Source organism: Rhyacophila brunnea, unplaced genomic scaffold, assembly GCF_057557595.1.
Source record: "Rhyacophila brunnea isolate RB1 unplaced genomic scaffold, BYU_Rbru_1.0 scaffold_16, whole genome shotgun sequence".
Taxonomy (NCBI): domain Eukaryota; kingdom Metazoa; phylum Arthropoda; class Insecta; order Trichoptera; family Rhyacophilidae; genus Rhyacophila; species Rhyacophila brunnea.
In genome coordinates, this window is record NW_028232816.1 from 5,927,851 (window position 1) to 5,948,366 (window position 20,516).

The 20,516-nt window shown below is 34.7% G+C and overlaps 1 protein-coding gene across 4 annotated transcripts in view; it reads left to right on the forward strand.

Annotated features, from left to right (window-relative positions):
* The window catches only part of LOC147074264 (phospholipid-transporting ATPase ABCA3-like), a 104,666-nt gene that overhangs the window by 56,623 nt on the left and 27,527 nt on the right, over window positions 1-20,516 (forward strand). For 2 of the 4 annotated variants that reach the window (XR_015070315.1, XR_015070313.1), the window contains exons 23-31: window positions 3,632-3,744; window positions 5,272-5,410; window positions 6,971-7,075; window positions 8,105-8,214; window positions 9,213-9,345; window positions 10,067-10,280; window positions 13,609-13,796; window positions 14,541-14,644; window positions 16,136-16,356. Coding sequence is in view for 1 of the 4 variants with exons in the window: in XM_085944053.1 (XP_085800179.1) it covers window positions 3,632-3,744; window positions 5,272-5,410; window positions 6,971-7,075; window positions 8,105-8,214; window positions 9,213-9,345; window positions 10,067-10,280; window positions 13,609-13,796; window positions 14,541-14,644; window positions 16,136-16,327 (1,298 nt within the window). In the remaining 3 variants the exon portion in view is untranslated. Of the gene's footprint in view, window positions 1-3,631; window positions 3,745-5,271; window positions 5,411-6,970; window positions 7,076-8,104; window positions 8,215-9,212; window positions 9,346-10,066; window positions 10,281-13,608; window positions 13,797-14,540; window positions 14,645-16,135; window positions 18,761-20,516 lie in introns of those variants that run through there. The other 2 variants (XM_085944053.1, XR_015070316.1) reach the window with 2 other exon arrangements.

Below are 20,516 nucleotides of genomic sequence, written 5' to 3' on the forward strand. Positions count from 1 at the left end.
TTTAAACAGGTATTTCATAAAAATAGTTTTTATTTAAAAATTTGTACTAGTAACAGTTTTATTTATAATCAAAATCAAGTATATATTAAATTATGCATATTGGTAATACTAATACTATAATACTTATCAAACAGTAAATAAATCACTTGACACAACCAGTTGTTCAGTGAGGCAGATATTCTTGAATAGTCTTAAGATTCCTGGGCTTTCCCTTTGACCAAAAGCTTCAACTTGTGTTTCCCGGTTGTGATGCGGTCCTTGGGCACTTTACTTCCTGGTGCATTACTTTCTTCGCGATGAACGTACGTTTTACGAGGGAGAAGTTTCCAAAATAAACATGTCTAATCTGCGGTGTATACTACGCAGCGGACTACTGAATTTGACATACGAATATCGGCTAATTATAGAGCTTGATTTTGTGCTTTCAACTAGTAAAAATAACGGCGGATTATAGTAGTTGTCAGATAATCGAGCGGCGGATTACTGAGAGTGTACTGTATCTAGAATATTTTATCGTCTTACAAAAATTCTGGTGTACAAAACCAGTGTGGACTTATGTATGAGACTGTCGGACTGTCATCGAGGCTGACGAGCATGTAACTGATGTATTCCAGAAACAGATATATGGCTCAATTCTTGAAGGAAGCGAGTGGTGTATACGATACATTCTCTGCCAAGGAGATTGTATCTCCTAATTCGTTAAAATTAAAAGTTTCTAATAGGCGTAGCATGAATAAAAAAACAACCAATCGCTGAGGTGTATTTCGAATAATAGGCTTCGCAGGTTGACTGGCAGGTCATGTCAAAAATTATGTACACGTCAAATTTAGCAAATTTAGCAAAACGCCTATCTTATTTGGTAAACCAATGATTTACTATTTATGTAATTTTATTTCTTAATAGAATTAAGGGCATAGTGCATGTGAAAGGTGCTATAACCACTGACATGTATGGCGGGTCTCGTTGTTGAGGGACGAGACCGCTGTGATTGGGGATGACCAGGAGGTGAAGATGGAAAGTCTTCAGGAGGAGAGATGAGAAGTCGAGATTTGGTGGTTGCTTCGATGGATGGAGGAGCGAGTTTTATTTGCAGCGTAAACAGTCGTTACAAGAGTATGTTACAATACTTATGATACTGTTCCGAGGTCTGAGCTCGGTTTAATAGAATGCTGTGCGGAGCAACTGACACGAAGCTTACTGATCGGAGTGAGATTAAGATTGACACTAATTTGGTATTTAGACTGACCAACTCATCAACTATGACCCGCGAATTATATGCGTGAATATTCAGTAAATTACGAGTCATTACTGATGAAGTTTGCAATTGAGAAATCTGCTGGCCTCCGCATTATTGCACTTCGAACGTTTCGATCCCATTGAAGAATGTCACGCGCAGTGACGTCCCTTGGGGGTAGGCAGATTGAGCGTCGCTTGGGGGCGGCAGTTACTCGAAGGGCGGCAAATCGAGGAGAATCATTTGGAATATTTATAGAAATAGAGACCTAATAATAACGAAAATAATATCTTTAAATTAAAAAATCAGCTTATTGGTTTTGTCGGGTTCGCGTTTTCTGGTTAACTTCCGTTGTTCTTTGACCTCCTTGGTGACCAGAAACGACACGTGCAGATTTGCGAATAATTAGTCTGATATTTTGTCAGTAATGTATCCATACAACACATTTCTTAAATATTGAACTCGTGAAAGGATGATAAAAATTGTGTATAAAACAATGAGGCAGCTTTTTGTCGCTGCCTAGGGGCGGCATTTTATCTAGGGACGTCACTGGTCACGCGTGTAGAATATGCTAACTGCAGATGCGACGGTTGTGCGATAGTCATGACTTGCTAATTCTTACACTGCCGAAATAATGCTGAGAAGGTCCGAAGTTATTGACCGCTACACATGTGATGCACCAAAATATGGCTTTATATTTTCAATTTGAAATGATGACGTTTAAAATAATACACTTTTATGGTATTAATATATTTTATTTATATGATCAAAGAAATGTTGATTTTTAGAATGAGAAAAGATATGTCATATACATCTTTACGACAAAGTATACAATGTATTTAGACTCAACAAAGGTACTCCAAGTCTTTATTTTTTACCGTTATGACACCCGTGGCCTTAAAAAATAAGTTTTCTAATTATTCTCTCTTTGAATCGATCGCTTCTTGTACTGATGTGTCTTGCCCATTTCTAGCCAAATTAAATGAAGTGATCTTGCAGATTGTTCTCAAATCATTTCATTTCTAATACGATCTCAGATTGAAATTTCCTGGGTCGACGTTTACATTGCACGCTGGACCTCTTTCGGTTTCTGTATTTAGTGGGCTATCGGGATCTGTGTCTCAGATCCACTTGTCGCGACTCATCGGGCACCGAGGTCAACATCACAGAAGAACATATTAATAAATCTTTTAACAGTTTCGCTGCCTAGTATATAATATAGAATTGACCCCATGTGCCAATCCACGAAAACGTAAAAATTAGGTCAAGGTAGATGAAACCAAGTGATGACTATATTCATAATATTTATTTTAGTAGATAAATATGTCAATACGGCAATAAAATATAAAGTCACCGGTTTCACAGTACTTACACATTGAAAACATTCATGTGGGTTTTTTGAATGAAGGCCATTGTAAAATGCTCTAAAATATTATTATGTTAAGGTGACGCATCAGTGAAACGGCAAATAATTTTCAACTGTCGACGAAATTTTGGACTCGCATCGCATTCAGTGAGAGAACGTCGAGCTAGAAACACGTCACTCTGCTTCGTGATGGCGACGGGCCAATTACTTCTTAAATCGTGTAAAGATGACTAAAAACGTTACCCATTTACTTTAAAAAGAAAACATGTCAATGAATATATTATTATTGTTACTGATAGAACAATAAACAGAACATAAAATGGACGTATGTTGGATTTATATGACAAATAATATTTCGTTTGACAGGCGTCATTTGCACCCGCGACCCGCAATCCGCGCATCGCCTAGCAACGATCTTTTTAGACCGTGCCTCAACTGATGTACTACCTTAAGGAATTTATTTTATGGATTTTTTATGGCCTGAGATAATGTTCCCTAATTGCTTTTATGAGATTTGGTGCTCACCATGTTATGAAAAGTATCAAATTTCAAAGCAATCTACTTGAGTAACACTAATATGAAGACCAATTAATATTTTCTTTGAACAGTGGCATGCTTGACCAAAAAACTTTTTATCTTTATAAAATCATACTGAAAAATATTCTAAATAACCTAATGCTGCCACTGTTGAACATGTGATAAGTGATACTGATAAGTGGTATGTAATTAGGACCTTATAAAACACAGTGTCGAAAAATGTCAATAAAAAATCTAATTATGATGCAAAATAAAAACCAACTAGCGAAAAATATTGGTAACGTATTCATCTATAGTAAGAGATAAACCACTCAATGGTAGTGCCAGTGAAATAATGACAATTTCGTGATTACTATACAGGCGGCACCGACTATGAGTGGCGACGCGGCTCCGATCGGAGCCGCCGGCAGCGATGCTGTTAACTTACTAAATGTGGATGCATGAACATATTATATAATTCAATTCACTATAAATACTGTATTCAAACTTTTCAGCTAAAAACGATGTGACAGGCGCCTGTATTGGTCTGAAAAATTATTTCACTGATGAAGAATATGGTATTGATAATGAACTATGTTTCTTTGCTATTTCTACAACTGTTTATATGGTTAGTACATTATAATGTTATATTTATTCTGTGAGATTTGGTTTTGGCGGATGACCGATAAAACACACTGTGACTTTCATTAATTTGGACTTGCGTGCGTAACTGTGTAATGTGTGTCTTGCCTGTGACAAGGCTCACAGCGGCTTCAGTTCAGCCAGGATACTACAGTTTTGTTACGATTATAGAAATTCACCATCAAATGAAATGAAATGATAGATAATCTTTACAAGTTTCTACTCTAAGAATTCAACAGAGACTAATTTAAATTCTTATATTATTTAATAATACAGACATTACAAATTGTCAATTCACGATGTTTACAACATGACGTGAAGGATAAAAAAGCATCTGCAACAAAATTGAATTATCAGATATTTGAGAACTGTGCACAGAATTTTCATTTTCACTGTAATACATCCCGTCATCAGGTCCGCTAAAATTCTCCTCATACTCACAAAGTTATTCATCTGTTACATAGTCTTTCTGATATATTCCTATATGTAAAAGTCAAAATATTTAATATGAGTAGAGTCGCTTTAATTTGTCACAGTCATGTCCGAATACCAGGCACAACACCACGTCCCAGGGCCTCCTGGCATATGGCACCCGTAGCGTGTAGATCGCTTTCGAAGCATCGCATAACTGTCGAGGCAAACTTTTGGCATGTATGCCAGAGGTGACACGTATGAAAATTCAGCTGGCACATGAACGATTTACAAATTCAATTTAGTTATGCGTAGTATTTCCGGACTCTTCGTTTATATGTCATCTTTTTGTACACCAATATATTATTAAGCTGGCAATACTGCCATTGACACGTAGTAAATGTAGCCAACAAATTTAGTTATAATCGGCGGTTATGTTTATTATTGGTTACAATAATTATTAGATCTGGCTGATGTTTGTCGTAGCAACGTGAAGTTCAGTGAAGACAAGTGCATGCATTTTATTTAATTTAATAAATCATATTTAACATGGCTAGTGGAAGTAAAAAACAAAACAAAAATTATTAGAATCAAGCAGCGGATACTTTCAAAGTTTGGCCTGAGAAGAATGGCATGATTAACGAAAGCAGTATGTATTTTGTATTCTAGGACAGTTGTATATAGAACCTTGTCAGTAAATGGTATTATGAGACAAACCATAAATCACTCCATGAGAAAATCAAGGACAAACAAAAAGAATCTATTGATCGGGCAATTAAAAATAGAAATATTCAATCGATAAAAGTAATGAAATTTATCGGCATTCATTCAAATGTAACAGCTGCCTGCCTCAAACATAATCGCATAAAAATGAAAATTTTGAAAACAAGGAAAAAATTATTCAAATAATAAAAGATATGCCTTTGGCTATAAAAACGGTGAAAGATAGAATCTCAAGAACTCGATCATAATTTTCAAACTTTTCCAATAGGTTTCTTAAAAACTTTTTTTTCATTCATAATCTTTGGGAAATTTTGCACGCGCACGTACAAAGGCTCTCGCCAACCGTGTACTAGATTTAATTGAAGTCTTTTTTTTTCAGTTGATCCTTATGGTGAGCGAATATCGTGTAATGCAGAAAGCATTATCAGGCTTCATTAAACAACAATATACAGTACAGGACAACACGTCACCTGACAATGACGTTCTAATGGAAAAAAGTCGAATGGGTCATGGTGATAGTAAGACACTCATTTTGATTTATTTGCATGAAGAAATTGGGTGAATTGGATGATTCAACGCCCGTACGTCACTACTTGAACCAGCAAATAGACAAGAAAATCGGTACTGTTCGGTTATACCGGAGCCAGCGGAAAACGCATTTTGAAAATAGCCGATAAACTGGATTATTTGTTAGGTTAACCTAACCAAACCTAACCTAACCTAACCTAACCTAACCTAACCCAACCTAACCAAACCTAAACTAACCCAAACTAACAAATAATCCAGTTTATCGACTATTTTCAAAATGCGTTTTCCGCTGGCTCCGGTATAACCGAACAGTACCAGAAAATCTAATAAGGCTCTACCTATAATAAAGCAAGGTTTATTGTTGTTACAAAGACTAAAGACTCATTCATATCGATAGTGTGCTTTTACATTCTAATGCCGCACTGATCTGCAGCAACATTGAGCATTAAATGTGCGGTAAAGAAATGTATTTCAATGAAATTTCGCTTTCACAGTATTACACAAACCTTCAATATAACAACTAATATCGATAATGTTTCTTTCAAAGTATAAATGTGCAGTTTCGAATATTGTGCAATTGTGTTGGACCATTCGGACGATGTATATTGAAGGTCTGTGCAATATCACTGCGATCCATTGCAATATCGGAATATAAAAGCACATTATTGGCCAGTGGCGAAGGGTTGAGGTAGGCTGTTAAGATCCGCCATAAATGGTGCACACTAAACTTTGTCAGCCATTCGTATTTGTTTTCATTGAAATAAGACTATAATTTACAGATGGGTGTTGATATGTTTTTAAAATTCAATTAAACCCTGCGAAACCAAGCCATAATAGATAATAGGTAGTCGAAAAATACTTGTATAATATCTATAAAATATCTAAAATTATGCAATTAAATCATACATTACTTTGAATATTTTATAATGAATTTAAGAAAATTAACCAACAATATGTGTAATATGTATTCTTAATCCAACGAAAACAAATAAATTTGAATGAAAAAGTATGCACTATTTAGTCAGATCGTCCATAGCATACGTAATCTATTATGGTTTGGCTTAGGCTGAGTTTAATTGAGTTTTAAAAACTAACCAGCACTATCTGCAAATTGTATTCTTAATTCAATGAAAACAAATTAGTATGTATGACTGAGAAAGTTTAGTGTGCACTATTTATGTTGAATCTTAACAGCCTACCTCCACCCTTCGCCACTGCTATCGGCACATCTTTGGAGCAACCATAAACCTCACTTTATTATGGATAGATACTATATATTTAACTTGCTTGTCCATTTGCTGTTTCAAGTGATGCGTGTATTTTTTTACGCATTCCATTCATCTGTGCGGCGCTCAGACCTCCATTGTTCTGGTGTCCAGTCACGGCGCTGAATCGTTCTAGACCCATAATTGGATGGAATTAGCATAACTACAAAGACATTAAACCTTAAAATTTAATGGGTGATTACTGGAGACACTTTCTACAGTACTTAGCATAATATAACTTGCAGAAATATAACCAATCTTATGTGTCGTTTTCTATTTAAACAGCCAAGGTTGCTCTAAGAATCGAAGACCTGGTGAAGCAGTACAGAACAATGTGGAGTAAAGACAAAGTCCTCGCTGTGAATGGCGTCACGATTGGCATCAACAAAGGTACCTATAACTATTCTCATCATTTTATTCTAAGGTTGTCATTCAGTAGTCTTTCAAGCAAAAAAAAAAACTGGCTTCTGAAATTGATTGATTGAACTGACGTCGTCTTTCCAGATTGTCGATGCTCCTGTGGCCGGATGTATGGGCATATGTTGATTATAGTACAAAAGGGTACAAGTTATAGTATTTCTGTCTATTTCGTCTTCAAAATTATAGTATTTTTGGCATATTTGCGTAAAATTATAGTATTATACTATAATTATAGTACGGCTAGCAACACTGATGGGCAGAGACTCTGAGTATAATGTACACATCTTATGCATAAAGGCCTTTTGGATGAAGGCATTTATGAAATTCAGACTATTTCAAAAGTGTCCAGCCAATTATAATTTAATACGCATTCCAAAAAAAAGTATATGATTATATATTTTCTGTCATTTGTTATTCAACATACCTACATAGAAAAAAAACTATTTTTTATAGTTCATTGCTCCTGTGATATATCTAACCTACCTGGCAAGCAACTGAAACGTACATCAAGCTTTTATCCTCTGAAATAGATTGTATAAAAGACAATGTAGGGTTGTGACTCTTGCGATTATATATTCATATGAAAATAAATAGTTGCACTCAGTAAAAGTCCTTTTAAACGTCAGTTCTGTCTTCCGTTCAGTCGAGGTTTCAGTTGCCTGAATATTATTTTTATAATTACTTTCTAAACATATTGGTTGTTATGCAGTACCTATATTTAAATAAATTTTAATATTTCAATCAAAATTAGAAAAGTAGTATGAAAAATATGGCAACAGTAATTTACGCATCGATTTAACTGGCAACTCTAAAAACGGATACGAAAACTGATCCATCCTGTCTCGTCCCCGTTTTGGTTTCAGTCGCCCACTTCAGTTTTGCATTTACACATTAGTTTATCTGACAGCTCGACGGAAACGGAGACTGATTGGATAGCAAAATTGATCGTTTAAAAACACATTAAGACGTTATTATGACATTGAATTTTTTTTATTTCAGGGGAATGCTTTGGTCTACTCGGTGTCAACGGAGCCGGCAAAACGACCATTTTCAAGATGCTAGTTGGTGAGGAGACACCTACCATGGGTACAATTACTGGCCGCTCAAATGTTAGTATTCAATTTTCCATTTTCACAAATTCAAAAAGAAATTCTCTATTATTCCATGACCAGCTTCATCGAAAGAATGACGAAATCACATCTTCAAGCAATAAAAAAATTGAAGAAAAGTAAATATACATGACATTTTAAGAATGTAATTTTTTACTTTATCATAGAAAATAAGTACCTACATAATTTCTCAGTAGGGTTCGAACTTATATTTTTCACTGCCTAAGTGAGTGCTGTTATCATTTTTTGATTGATTGATTATTGCGAATAATATTCCAATAACTATGCTTATCTGAGTCCTTCAAATTCTGCCAGATTATAGACGACCAACTTTATAATTAATTTATGTAAATAATATTACTACTGTCAAACAAGATCTTCTTGTCAACGTGCTAAAAATGTGAACTAATAAGCCCTCCTGTTTTTAACTGCACTTCGACTGCAATGACTTCCGGTTATCGACAAGTTGTCCACGTGTTAAAACTGTAAACTAACAACCCCCTCCTATTTAGTTAATCGCACTTCGACTCCAGCGACTTCCAGTTATTGCCTACATCTTTTTGCACTTATAACAATAATATTTATTGTGTTAAAAGATAGCAAACAAAAGTTGTTATGTTTTCAAAAGATGGAATAATTTATCTGAAGACAAATTTAATCTATTAGATTGAGTAAGCATTTACAAAGTAGAATTCCATTTTAAAAAATTGATAATACAAATTACATACATTGTACCCTAGATAATGTTGTAACAACCAAAATATCTAAACCAATCTGTACAATTTAATAATACCTGCTGAATTATTGATTAATGATAGGTAATTACAATACATGCCAATATACAAATGGACCGATGTCACTAAGAGGTACAAATTGAGAAATATGTTAGATGTTGCCATTACACCGCGTCTAGTATAGAATCCTAACGGATGCATCGTGGATTCCCAGCTCAATGAAAGATGAAAGTTATAACTGTAAATAATGATGCATATTTGCAGGGCTACTGTCCTGAGTTTGACGCTGTGGACAAGTTCCTGACGGGTCGTGAAGTTCTCACGTTGTTCTGCCGGCTGCGAGGCATGTCCAAACAATCCACCATAGAAGAAGTCAACAACATGCTCAAAATGACAGGTGAGGACCGCATCACTGATAGAGGCCGATACTTATTATCGAGCACCGGAAAACTGCATACTTCGAACACGCTTTCTGCAATGGCAAATATTATCCATTGCAACTCATCATGCAGGGAAAAAATTAAGGTAGCGTTGTCGCAGGTAGAAGACATTACCTCAGCTACGCAACCTGAAAAATTCATTCAACATATTTTGTGATGTTGAAGGATTTATGCTATATTTAAAGCTGGATATATTTAAATTATGGATTAGCAAGATCGCCAACTTTGATTTGCTTATTTATCCTGGGTTAAAAAGGTGATTAGGTGGCAGTGGCGAAGGATGGAGGTAGGCTGTTAAGATCTGACATAAATAGTGCACACTGAACTTTGTCAGTCAAATGTATTTGTTTTCATCGAACTCAACTTCAACTGCGGCCAGAATAAGTAAATTTTGATTACCTGATAAAATACATTACCCGGTTAATGGTTATCCAACGTGTTCACAAAATTAAATGAATTACCGATACTTATCGCTTCAAGAAAGAAATATAAACATTTTAAATGCAATTTTGGATCTCAGCTGAGAACCAAAATAATTACGACTCATTCTCAATAGGTACTTACAAATACAGAGCAAGTAAATGCAAATCGAACAGGAAAATATTAATAAACACATCCACAAAAATTAAGTATTTAAAGAAAATCCGATCTGCTTTAACAGTGCATCCATTGTTATAGGACTGACAAGATTAGCGAATGTGCAAAATGGAAAATACAGCGGAGGAAACCGGCGGAAGTTGAGCGTGGCCATCGCTCTGATCGCCAACCACACCGGGGTGGTGCTGCTCGACGAGCCCACCTCCGGAGTCGACCCTCACTCCAGGAGAGTCCTCCACCGGGCCCTCAGCAATGCCAGGAAACAGGGAAGGAGTATTATCATCTCGTCACACAGGTGAGAGTCACAAAATAATAACGAACACCTTTAACCTGTTAGGTTTAAAATATAACCAATATAGTAATCTATACTTAGTCACCACCAGGAAATGTTTTCACTTCCCTGTTTACCGCAAGCTTCCTTCACCGCCTTGGCCTCGGAGATGTTATTTGTATCTAAACCGTGCCTATGCAATAAGATTATTAATGTCTTTAGGTGGGATAGAAGTTTGTTATCACCAAAGATACAAGACAAAGAAAACCTAGTTCCATTGAAATACATATAGCTTAAACATATGAAAGTGAAGATGAAAAGGTTATTAACCCTTTCTAAGCGTTACGAATCCCGACTTAGTACAACAGTGCGCGTTGTGATTTCAAGCATCAATAAATCGTAATAAATGTCAGTCAAACATACACAAATAGAGTAGTAAAAAATCGGAGTCAAGTTCAAAAATGATTATGACAGAACCTAATATTTTATGTGACTCTAAAAATAAACATTCGTCGCCTAAATCTGATAAGAAATCACGAACAAGACTTCTTCATTGAAAAAATGCCAGCTTACTCGAGCGGCGCCATGACACTTACGAAATGGTGCTGGACTAATGCGTCGATGACAGATTAACAAGTGTAAGAACAGTTCAGTATTCTTATAGTCTACCGGCTACCATTTCGACAAATATGTCATACACATAATGAATAATAATATGGTTTATGACTTTTATGAGCATTTTTGTTGAGTGTGTTGAAAAAATATCAGTCATAAATAACTCATTTTTATAGCATCCAGGACATCTCAAACTGTGTAACTTTTGTTTGAACTCGCATACACATTGCAGCACTGCAGGCCGAGTATAAATAAATCATCCTTGAGAACTACTGGCTATTTGAGAGTGATGTACTTACCACCAGTGCCTGGTTTGTACCTACCATTGACCCCGAACTGAATGGAATCGAATGACACATAGTTTATATAACAAAATGGTTTATTTTTCGAATACCTATTACAATTCGTAAAATATTAAATTTCAAACACTTTTTGCACTTCTAAATGCTTTATAGTCACCACAATTTTATTTTCAAGTTCATTTGTTTTTTTTTATTATATTACTTCAATAACCTGGTACTAGAATAGGTAATCTCTTATTTTATTATAATGACGTGATAGTAAGTAACTCGAGTTATTTTCGACTATAAATATAAGAAGAATTCTACATTAAAAAAATAGTAGTCATGAATCAAACCCTTTTGAATAGTATTACGAAAAAAATAATTCTCAAGTGTCTGTCTCACACCAGCAGACGATGATTTGCCGCTCAGTGTATAAAAATTCAGTAGCGCGGGACCTGGTGTTTGCGTAATACGACAATTTCCGCATTTATGCGGGAACGGGCGTCTGAGTGTTCGTGTCTTTTCTTTATAAATGGCTGATAACTAGGGTAAATAAATAATTTTTGTCTGTTTCACCTAATACTATAACCAGAAAATAGTATTTAAAAATGTTAATCAATGATAAACAAAGAGACATATTAAATCGCGGACTTCTAGGTATATTTAAATGACACCTGGTTCAAATTATTTTCCGAAACTATAAACTCGCGGATAATATACTGACAGATAGGCGAATGAATGCAATCTCCAAAAGCATTCCTTTTGTAAAAATATTTTGTAAATTCACTTTGATCAATGTAACTTTCGAATATTCTATTTAACAGTTTACGCACCAAATAGTTTTTCAATCACTAAAAAACAATATAACTTATTATATCGCAAACTCGTATCGTTACAAACACGTCAGTCAAATGTCTTCGGCGCACATGCACTAAGAAGCGATAAGACACTATATACGCGGCAAATTTGAATTGGCCCGATGACTGATATATTTTTATTCAAGACACGCTCCCGAAAAATATTTATTTAAATTAGATAGAACAAAAGTTTAGGCTATCCATTGACAGATGTCAAGAGAAGGATGATTTTTGAATAAATTAAATCAATATTCGAATTATTCGCGCCTGGCGGAAAGCAGTACTAGGCAAACGAAAATCGAAATGACTTTAGTCAGCTGACGCGCGGATGACTCGCGCGTATAGGCTGACTAAAGTCAGTTGCCGCGTTAGAAAGGTTAATGGCTCATTTAGATGAATCACTGCGGATGCTCATCTGCAGTGAATTGAATGCAGGCGTTAATTTTTTGTTTACACGTTTCACTGAAAGTGAAATACACAATTCATCTAAAATAGCGTCAAGTGAAATTACGTTGCAGGTTGGAATTCAAACAATTTCTGATTGTTATATGAATACAGAAATTTTATCGAGAGAAAGAGGAATAGGAAAAAGAGTCGTTGGTGGATAAAACCAGACTAATTAATATACATGGATAATGCAACGTAATATCATGTGAAATATGATGACTGTGTTTTCTTTATAAACTTGCTAAGAGATAGTTGAATAACACCCTTTTACGTTTTCGAGAAGGGGACAGGGAGCGGAGGAGAGAGGAGCGACTGCATGGAAGCGCACAGTTTTTGTATTACCAACAAAAATCTAAATTTTAAAAAACGTACGAAATAGCGAATTGTGCGAAAGTAGAACGTTCAAAAGTCGAGATAATTGTCTTATTGTACCGAGTTCATGGACTATTTTTCGACATGGTATTCACTAGGTACCTATTTAATAATGCAGGCTAATAGAAATTATAAAGATAGAAGAAATGTAAACCATAAAGCTATCACCGCCAGTGGCGAAGGGTGGCGGTAGGCTGTGGAGAATCAACATAAATAGTGCACACTACACTTTGACAGTCTTACATATTTGATTGGACTAGGAATACAAATTGCAGATGGTATTGGTTAGTTTTTTAAATTCAATTAAACCTTGTCGTGAGAAAACAAGAATTATAGTAGAGGTAGGCTATGGAGATCCGAATGCACACTTTGTCAGCCTCACTTATTTGTTTCCATTGAACTAAGAATACAAATTGCAGGCGGTTTTTAAAATTCGATTAAACCCTGCCTAGACCAAGCCATAATCGATAAAAAATATTCTTCCATCTATAAAATATTTAAAATTATGTATGAAGGCTTGAATAGGCAGGGTTTAATTGAATTTTAAAAACTAACAAACACTGTCAACACATTGTGGTTTTAGTTCAATGAAAACACACACGTTTGAAAAAGTGTGCACTATTTATGTCAGATCTTGACAGCCTACCTCCACCCTTCACCACTGATCCCCGCATATTCCTACAGACAATATTCAATCGTCATCTCTTTAAAGTGTCCGCACAGTTTGTCAAACCTAAAAAAGTGTCATTATAATATTATTGTTACGGTTATTTATAGTATGGACGAGTGTGAGAAGCTGTGCGATCGTCTAGCTATTATGTCCAATGGAAGACTGGCATGCATCGGCAATGTGCAACACCTGAAGAAGAAGTTTGGTCAGGGAGTTTCCCTCACTCTTAAACTGAAGATACCTTCTGAGGACTCCGAAGGAACTGACGAAGTCGACAGCATGCTTTTGGGAGAAGGTAAGATAAGTAGTCTTTTGACACTCTACGGCTCTCCGTGTGAGTTCATTCTTATTTCTATGAGAGCACAATATGACCTAACCAATTAAGTCTCCCAATCTTAATTTTTGCTGCAATCTACGTACAAACCATGGTTCTTCCCATGGTTTCCACTTCTGATTGGCCTACATATATGGTGGAGTGCGTTCCTTTAAAAATATTTTCACATACCATAAAAAAATCATGTATGTCATATGAAGCGCCTAGTTACAAATCCCCCTAAAACAGTTTTTGAAAAATTTTCAGTTAGATATGTATTTAGATGGATATTTTTGTTACCTATATGATTGCCAAAGATTGAACTTTAAAAAACGCCAAAAACCGTCAATATGTATCATCAAAAATTAGGGTAAATTTCAAAACCCGCTAAAATTTTCGGGTGTACTTTTCAAATACTCCTAAAATGGATAAGCCAAAAAAAGATCTTTTCATATCTAAGGTGTTTTAAATTATGTATATCAATAAATTTTCTGTTGTAAACATAATTTTGAATTGATAATTTTAGTTACTTTGATTATATTTTGAATAAATGTATTTTTAACTTGTACCAACCACATTTATTTTTCTCCAATAAAAATAACCATGAGACACCTTTGGCGATTTCTTCATGCGTCACTATAATATTTAAGGCTACCTCTTGTTAGTGTCGAAACTATTTAAAAATTATGTATTTGTAATCTTGTGAATCTTTAAACTCCTTTGCAGCATCTGAACAGATCACGAAAATGGCCGACCTCTACACACCGCTCTATTTGCTGAAAGAGTCTATAGACAAAGCATTTGAATGCGAGTTGAAGGGTGAAAATATGGTAAATTACATTAAATTGACATTGCATTTAAAGATATCGATAACTTAGTAATTCAAAGCTCTATCATTGTCGGATTCCATCTCTATAATAGCGCCTGTACACGTGTTTGGATTTACTGGTGGCAATGTGTGTATTTTAAACTATCGTGACAATAACTGTTTACACGTAAAAATGCTGACTGTCTCCCCAATCTCATCAAGAGTAAGCGAGACGCGATGTTGTCATTTTATAGTACTATTTGACAGGTAGTGAAATTTAGTTAACCTCAAAATGAGTATAGTTTTTTTGCTGGCAGGTTCGCCACTATCGTTCTACTACGCAGGCGCAGATTGAAAAAATCTCTACTGTCGCATGAAAATTCAGAAGCTTCCAAACTTTTTTGATTCATGCATGCAAGCTTGCAACTGCAAGATAATACATGTTTACCCATATATTTTCTTGTTATGACCGCGATAATACTTACTGTCAACAGTAAATCCATGCACGTGTAAACGGGGTATAATACTACAGTACTATGATGGTACAAGGTTATATCTGATTTTATTCTTCTGTCTGGCGCTACTTCCTTGAGGGTCTTAACATTTTTTAACATCCACATGTGTAACTCATCCATTCTACATGTCAACCAACAAAGGTGATCCAATTTGATGGACTCGATCGACTTGTGCGGTCATTTACAAAATATACAGTTCAATGTTGTATCTCTATCTCCACCCCGTCGGTGTGTTATTAACGTGCCCGAAGATACTATGCAGCACGCACCGCTCAAATGAGCCCAGCACTGTGATGTGTTTACCTTAATTCCTAGACATCGTCAGGATATATGGAAAATTTTAATAAAATAGTTTAATTATTTAAAAATACTGTAAGTGCGAGTACGTTCATATTAAAATTTGGAGAGATCCTGATGCCATCTAAGAATTAAGGAAATAGTATCCATTGTTAATACTAGGGAAGACAAAATTAATGGGAATCGACCGGATAAACACGTTAAAGAATATGTTATTTTCAATAGTTACATCTTTCTTATAATAATAGGTATGCATTGAAGTTTGTCACGTAAATATAACGTGCATTCAATATTGAGGGCAGTCGGCACGCTTTGTTATACTCGGGTTTGACGGCACGACCGTAATAAAGTAGCCTGCTGCAAAACGTTGGTCCACGGCGATGGCTTTTTTGGATTTATATTTATTAATCTGTTCTGTGGTTAATACTATGATTTAAAAATCACAAAAAAATAGTCGCCGACATTAACAGAATTTGATAAAACTCAGATGCATAGACATTAGTTTATTTCGGTGTGATTAGGTAGAAAGTGGTTTAATTATTGGTAAAGCGCATTGCACCATTATTTTTTCTAATTGATGTAATATATGTTTCTGAGAAGAATAATATAAATGAATGGTTAGGTATGTAGTTTCACTATGAGCGTGATTGTACAATGAGTGCCAATTCATTATTAATTAATTGAAAATATCTTTACAACAGATGATACTACAATACCACATTAAGAATATCGGCGGATATACCAACCTATTTTCCAAGATGGAAGAAATAAAGCACAACAATCCCAACTTGCTGGAAGACTACATGATCAATGACACCACTCTGGAGGAAGTATTTATGTTTATCGCCAAGTCAAATCCGCCATTGGTAAATCCGGATACTAATGTCACATGACCGTTGCTACAGCAACTATGTTGCAAAAGGTAGATCGAAGTCAACAGAATCAAGTCTGTTATCTGTTTATCATTTACGTTTTACATCTCAGTACAGTTCACTACAGTTCAGTAAGTACATAAATGCATTGATCCAAAAAAAGAAGTATATTTGAGGCAGTTCGAAGTTAGGAAAGGGACCAACCGGTTTGCCATAAGCTGCATTTCACTCCAATCATCGTGTTTCTATGATTCCTAACTTTTTGGTACTATAATGTTTGGGAAGTTCTTTAAAAATGTAAACAATGATAATAACATAAAAAAATATGTTCAAACAACTTCAACAAAATAATACATAAAATCACTTTATTGCATTATGATTCACGTAAAAATAGCTAATTTTATATATTAAGGGTATTCAGTTATCAAAAATATTTTAGAGAAACGTAAAAAACTTTCTACTTCTACTGAAACTGAACTGTTACTGAAGTGTTACTGAAGTCTCAAAGTCTAAACCTCAATAAAACAATAATTCGGACAAGGGAAGCTCGAACACGGAAAACTTGTCATCGCAAAATATGTCTTTGAATTTTTTGTTCATGCACATTATGACAAATAACAACTTTATTCCAACAATAACTCCGAAATCATTAAAAAAGGGGAAGAAAATGTTTTCATATACCTACCTATCCCAAGACCTGTTGGGTTAAACAATTCATGATTTATGCAGCTGTGAAAATTATACGTCACATTCGCGACAACGCACCGTATTTTTTTAGGTTATTCAAATATTAGCCCATGTTGTACAGCAACTGAATATTTTCATTTTACTGCCGTTTATTTTAAATTTAGATAGCACACGAGCGTTTTGAATAAGTAAGTTGTTATCTCAGATACTGAAAAAAAGAATTTTTATTATGGTGTTATGTAGTTGGAATAAGGCTGCACGAAGATAAAATACCAGAGTGCTGTCTTTTCAACATGGATTAAAAATGCATTGAATATTTTGATGATTAGTCACACCGAGCTCTCTCCGGCAAATTTGACACTTCAATTCCTCCACAGCTAGTGATAAGTACTCTCATTAAATGAGCCGTTGCCCGGAATAACGTTGTATCCAACAATATTCTTGTTTTGAGAAAAATGGAAAAAATTAAACCAGTTATGTTTTGTTACATTTTATATTTTAAATACAATAAACATACAATTATTAAGGGTTTTAAATGTAAAGTGGCGAAGAAAGGCAATTAAATTTGGATTTATTACAAAAAAATATAGTAAATTAGTGGAAAAATGTTGTATATGAAAATTTCACATACAACATTATTCCGCAAAATGTATTGTATTCATTCTGCTTCACTCAATAGTGCCGTAAAAAGGCAGAATGCTCATCTAACATGAATTCACACATGTCATTGAGGTTTTTGAGCTTAGAATTATCTTCGTCTGCTTTCTGAACATAGCGTCCGACATTCGACTCTCAATACATGAGACGAGATGATGACTTTATCCATTGTGATTCAGTAACCTGAATGCTAATTGAATATTTGTCTTGATATTAAAATCGAGAACACGTCTCGGATTAAATTTTTTTTTGGCACAAACGCGACCTTGCAAAATAGAACTAGGAACGATTAAAAAAAATTGAAACGGTATTAGATTAAGTTACAATATATATAGCACTACAATGCCAGCATTATTATCAAACAACATTTCCAATAACAATATGGATAAATCAATTGAATACAATCGATTAACGTTCGACATATTAATAATATGTCGAATGTAATAATTTTATTCATGAGATCAACAGAACTGTCAAATGGTATACAACATTATTCCACAAAACTGTTTCGACGGGTAAATTGCAGGCTTAATAATATTTTTTCTGGATAAATACTCTTTTCCTACATCCTTCAGCTTCCTAGCTTTGATATTTGTCCAGTTTAAAACATTAGATGTCCGTTTTCTTCCTTTATTCAAGTGAATTATACCACGCTCCGTGATATTGACGCCACGCCATTTTGACAATAGCGTATACAACGTTCTTCCACAAACCAATAACTTAAAAATGCTGCCACAAGCCTAAATATTTTTTCTTTGCTATACTACCTACCTTAAACGATGCATAAAAACATACCCAACATTATTCCATCGATAACTCAATATTGTCAATTTTGTTGGATACAACATTATTCCGGGCAACGTCTCAAATATACAACATGTATCTCATTATTACACAGTTCCATTATTGTTATGCACCATACGCTTTATACAAATTCCTGCACCTATAACCTGAATGAGCTTCTAATGCTTTGTCGATTTAAACTTTAGACGGAAAACGGAAAAGAAATGTAAGCGATATCTTTCAGCGCACCTTAGAGGCCATTCATAGTCTGAAACCGTATGCGGTTTAGAACCGTGTGCCATACTAAACTAAATGCAACTCAAACTTATAACCAAAAAAAAGACATTGTCTACAAACATTTCACACACGGGGTTATACATCCCAGGTTCGAATCCTGGGTTTGGCAAGTACACATATTGTTTTTCAATTTGTGTATGAGTCAGAGTATGGACCTAATGGGTTGAGTAAGTGGCTAACATCCATTTCTCGTAAATAAACAAAAATAATACGTTTAAGTTGCGCACGCCGCTCATGCCCTGTCGAACTCTGACAACTCAGTTACACTTAGTGTATGGTATAAACTGGTATGATCAGATGCTTATAATATACTTTGTGAAAATATATTTCCATGAACAGAAATCATAAGTTTAGTATGGCACACGGTTCGAAAGCTCATGCTTTATCTATGGATGGCCTGTAAGTCATGTGCTACAAAAATTGTATTATGGCTGTTCGCACTGGTGAATATTTATTCGTATCCCGCAACTGAAATTCATTGTGTGAAAAATGTGGCAAAGAATACGGTACAACTATTGTTTTGTCAAAAATCGACTGAGATGGAACTTTGCAGTACTATTTCAGTATCGCATCAAAAGAAAGTTCGATACATTTTTGACCTCCCTAGTAAAGTCACTACATAATAATTTTTTAAATATGTTTTACATATGAGAACAGAACCGTTGTATGTCGGCCATATATTAGAGGAAAATGGTACGCAAATGGAGTTACATATAAATGTATAAGAAGCTTTATAAACATCTATAAAAATGACTTAAGGTATCTATACAAATTTTCCTCAAAACACTCCCCTTAATCTAATTCTAGTTCTGAAAATAATTTTGTAATGTTAAAAAATTTCAAAAAAATCTACATTATATTTTTTCTGCCATCTAAGAAAACAGAAATTGACATTATTGTTGTCGATGCGTGTTAAGATATCGCTTATATTCCTTCTTATTGGAGAGCTTCGATGATGATAATCGAATAAATTGAATGAATACTGCTCTGCGGACAATGAAATGCTTATTTTAAGAATTATCTCATTTGTCTTATGTCTGACTGTCACGGGAGAGGGTAATAATTATTATGTGTGTATCATTGCCTAATGATAGAGTCCATAGTCTAGTCAAATCCTGGGTAGCTTTTGTCATTTTTTCATGAAATTTTGTAGAATGTACCAATAATATATAGGTGATTGACAATATTTGTACATTTTTGTAAAACATCCAAAATGGAGGACAGTGTTAACGGTGAGTTATGATCGCCTTTTGCTAGTTAACTTTCAGCTTAAATTTCAACACAAAAATATGAACCTTTTTACACCTCAACACTTTGTCTTTTAACTTATTATACAAAGAACGACGGGGTCAATATTTCTAATTGAAATTGTCCAAAGTCATCACGTACTGAGCCACTTTATTCGACAGACCAAATAGGTCATCTTGCATTTAGATTTAGAGTGTAATGCAGAGAGGCGACACAAAATACCTAGCTACTCTAATAACAATAATAAAAATAAATACATATATTATGTTCTTCTCACTCTAACTAGGTCGCCGATCATCAACATCATTCATATTTTCTTTACATACGCCCATATGTATAATAAAATTCTGTATTACACTCCAAGTCTTAATCTATATATATAAGTATGTGCATTGAATCAAATTTAGTATAAATAAAATAATTTTAAGGTCGAAGAAAGACAGTTCTCATGCACATTTCTGCGGTGCCGATACATGCAACGATTAAGTTGCATTACAACTGAATTGAGACAGAATAGAATGTACCGTATTATGCCAAC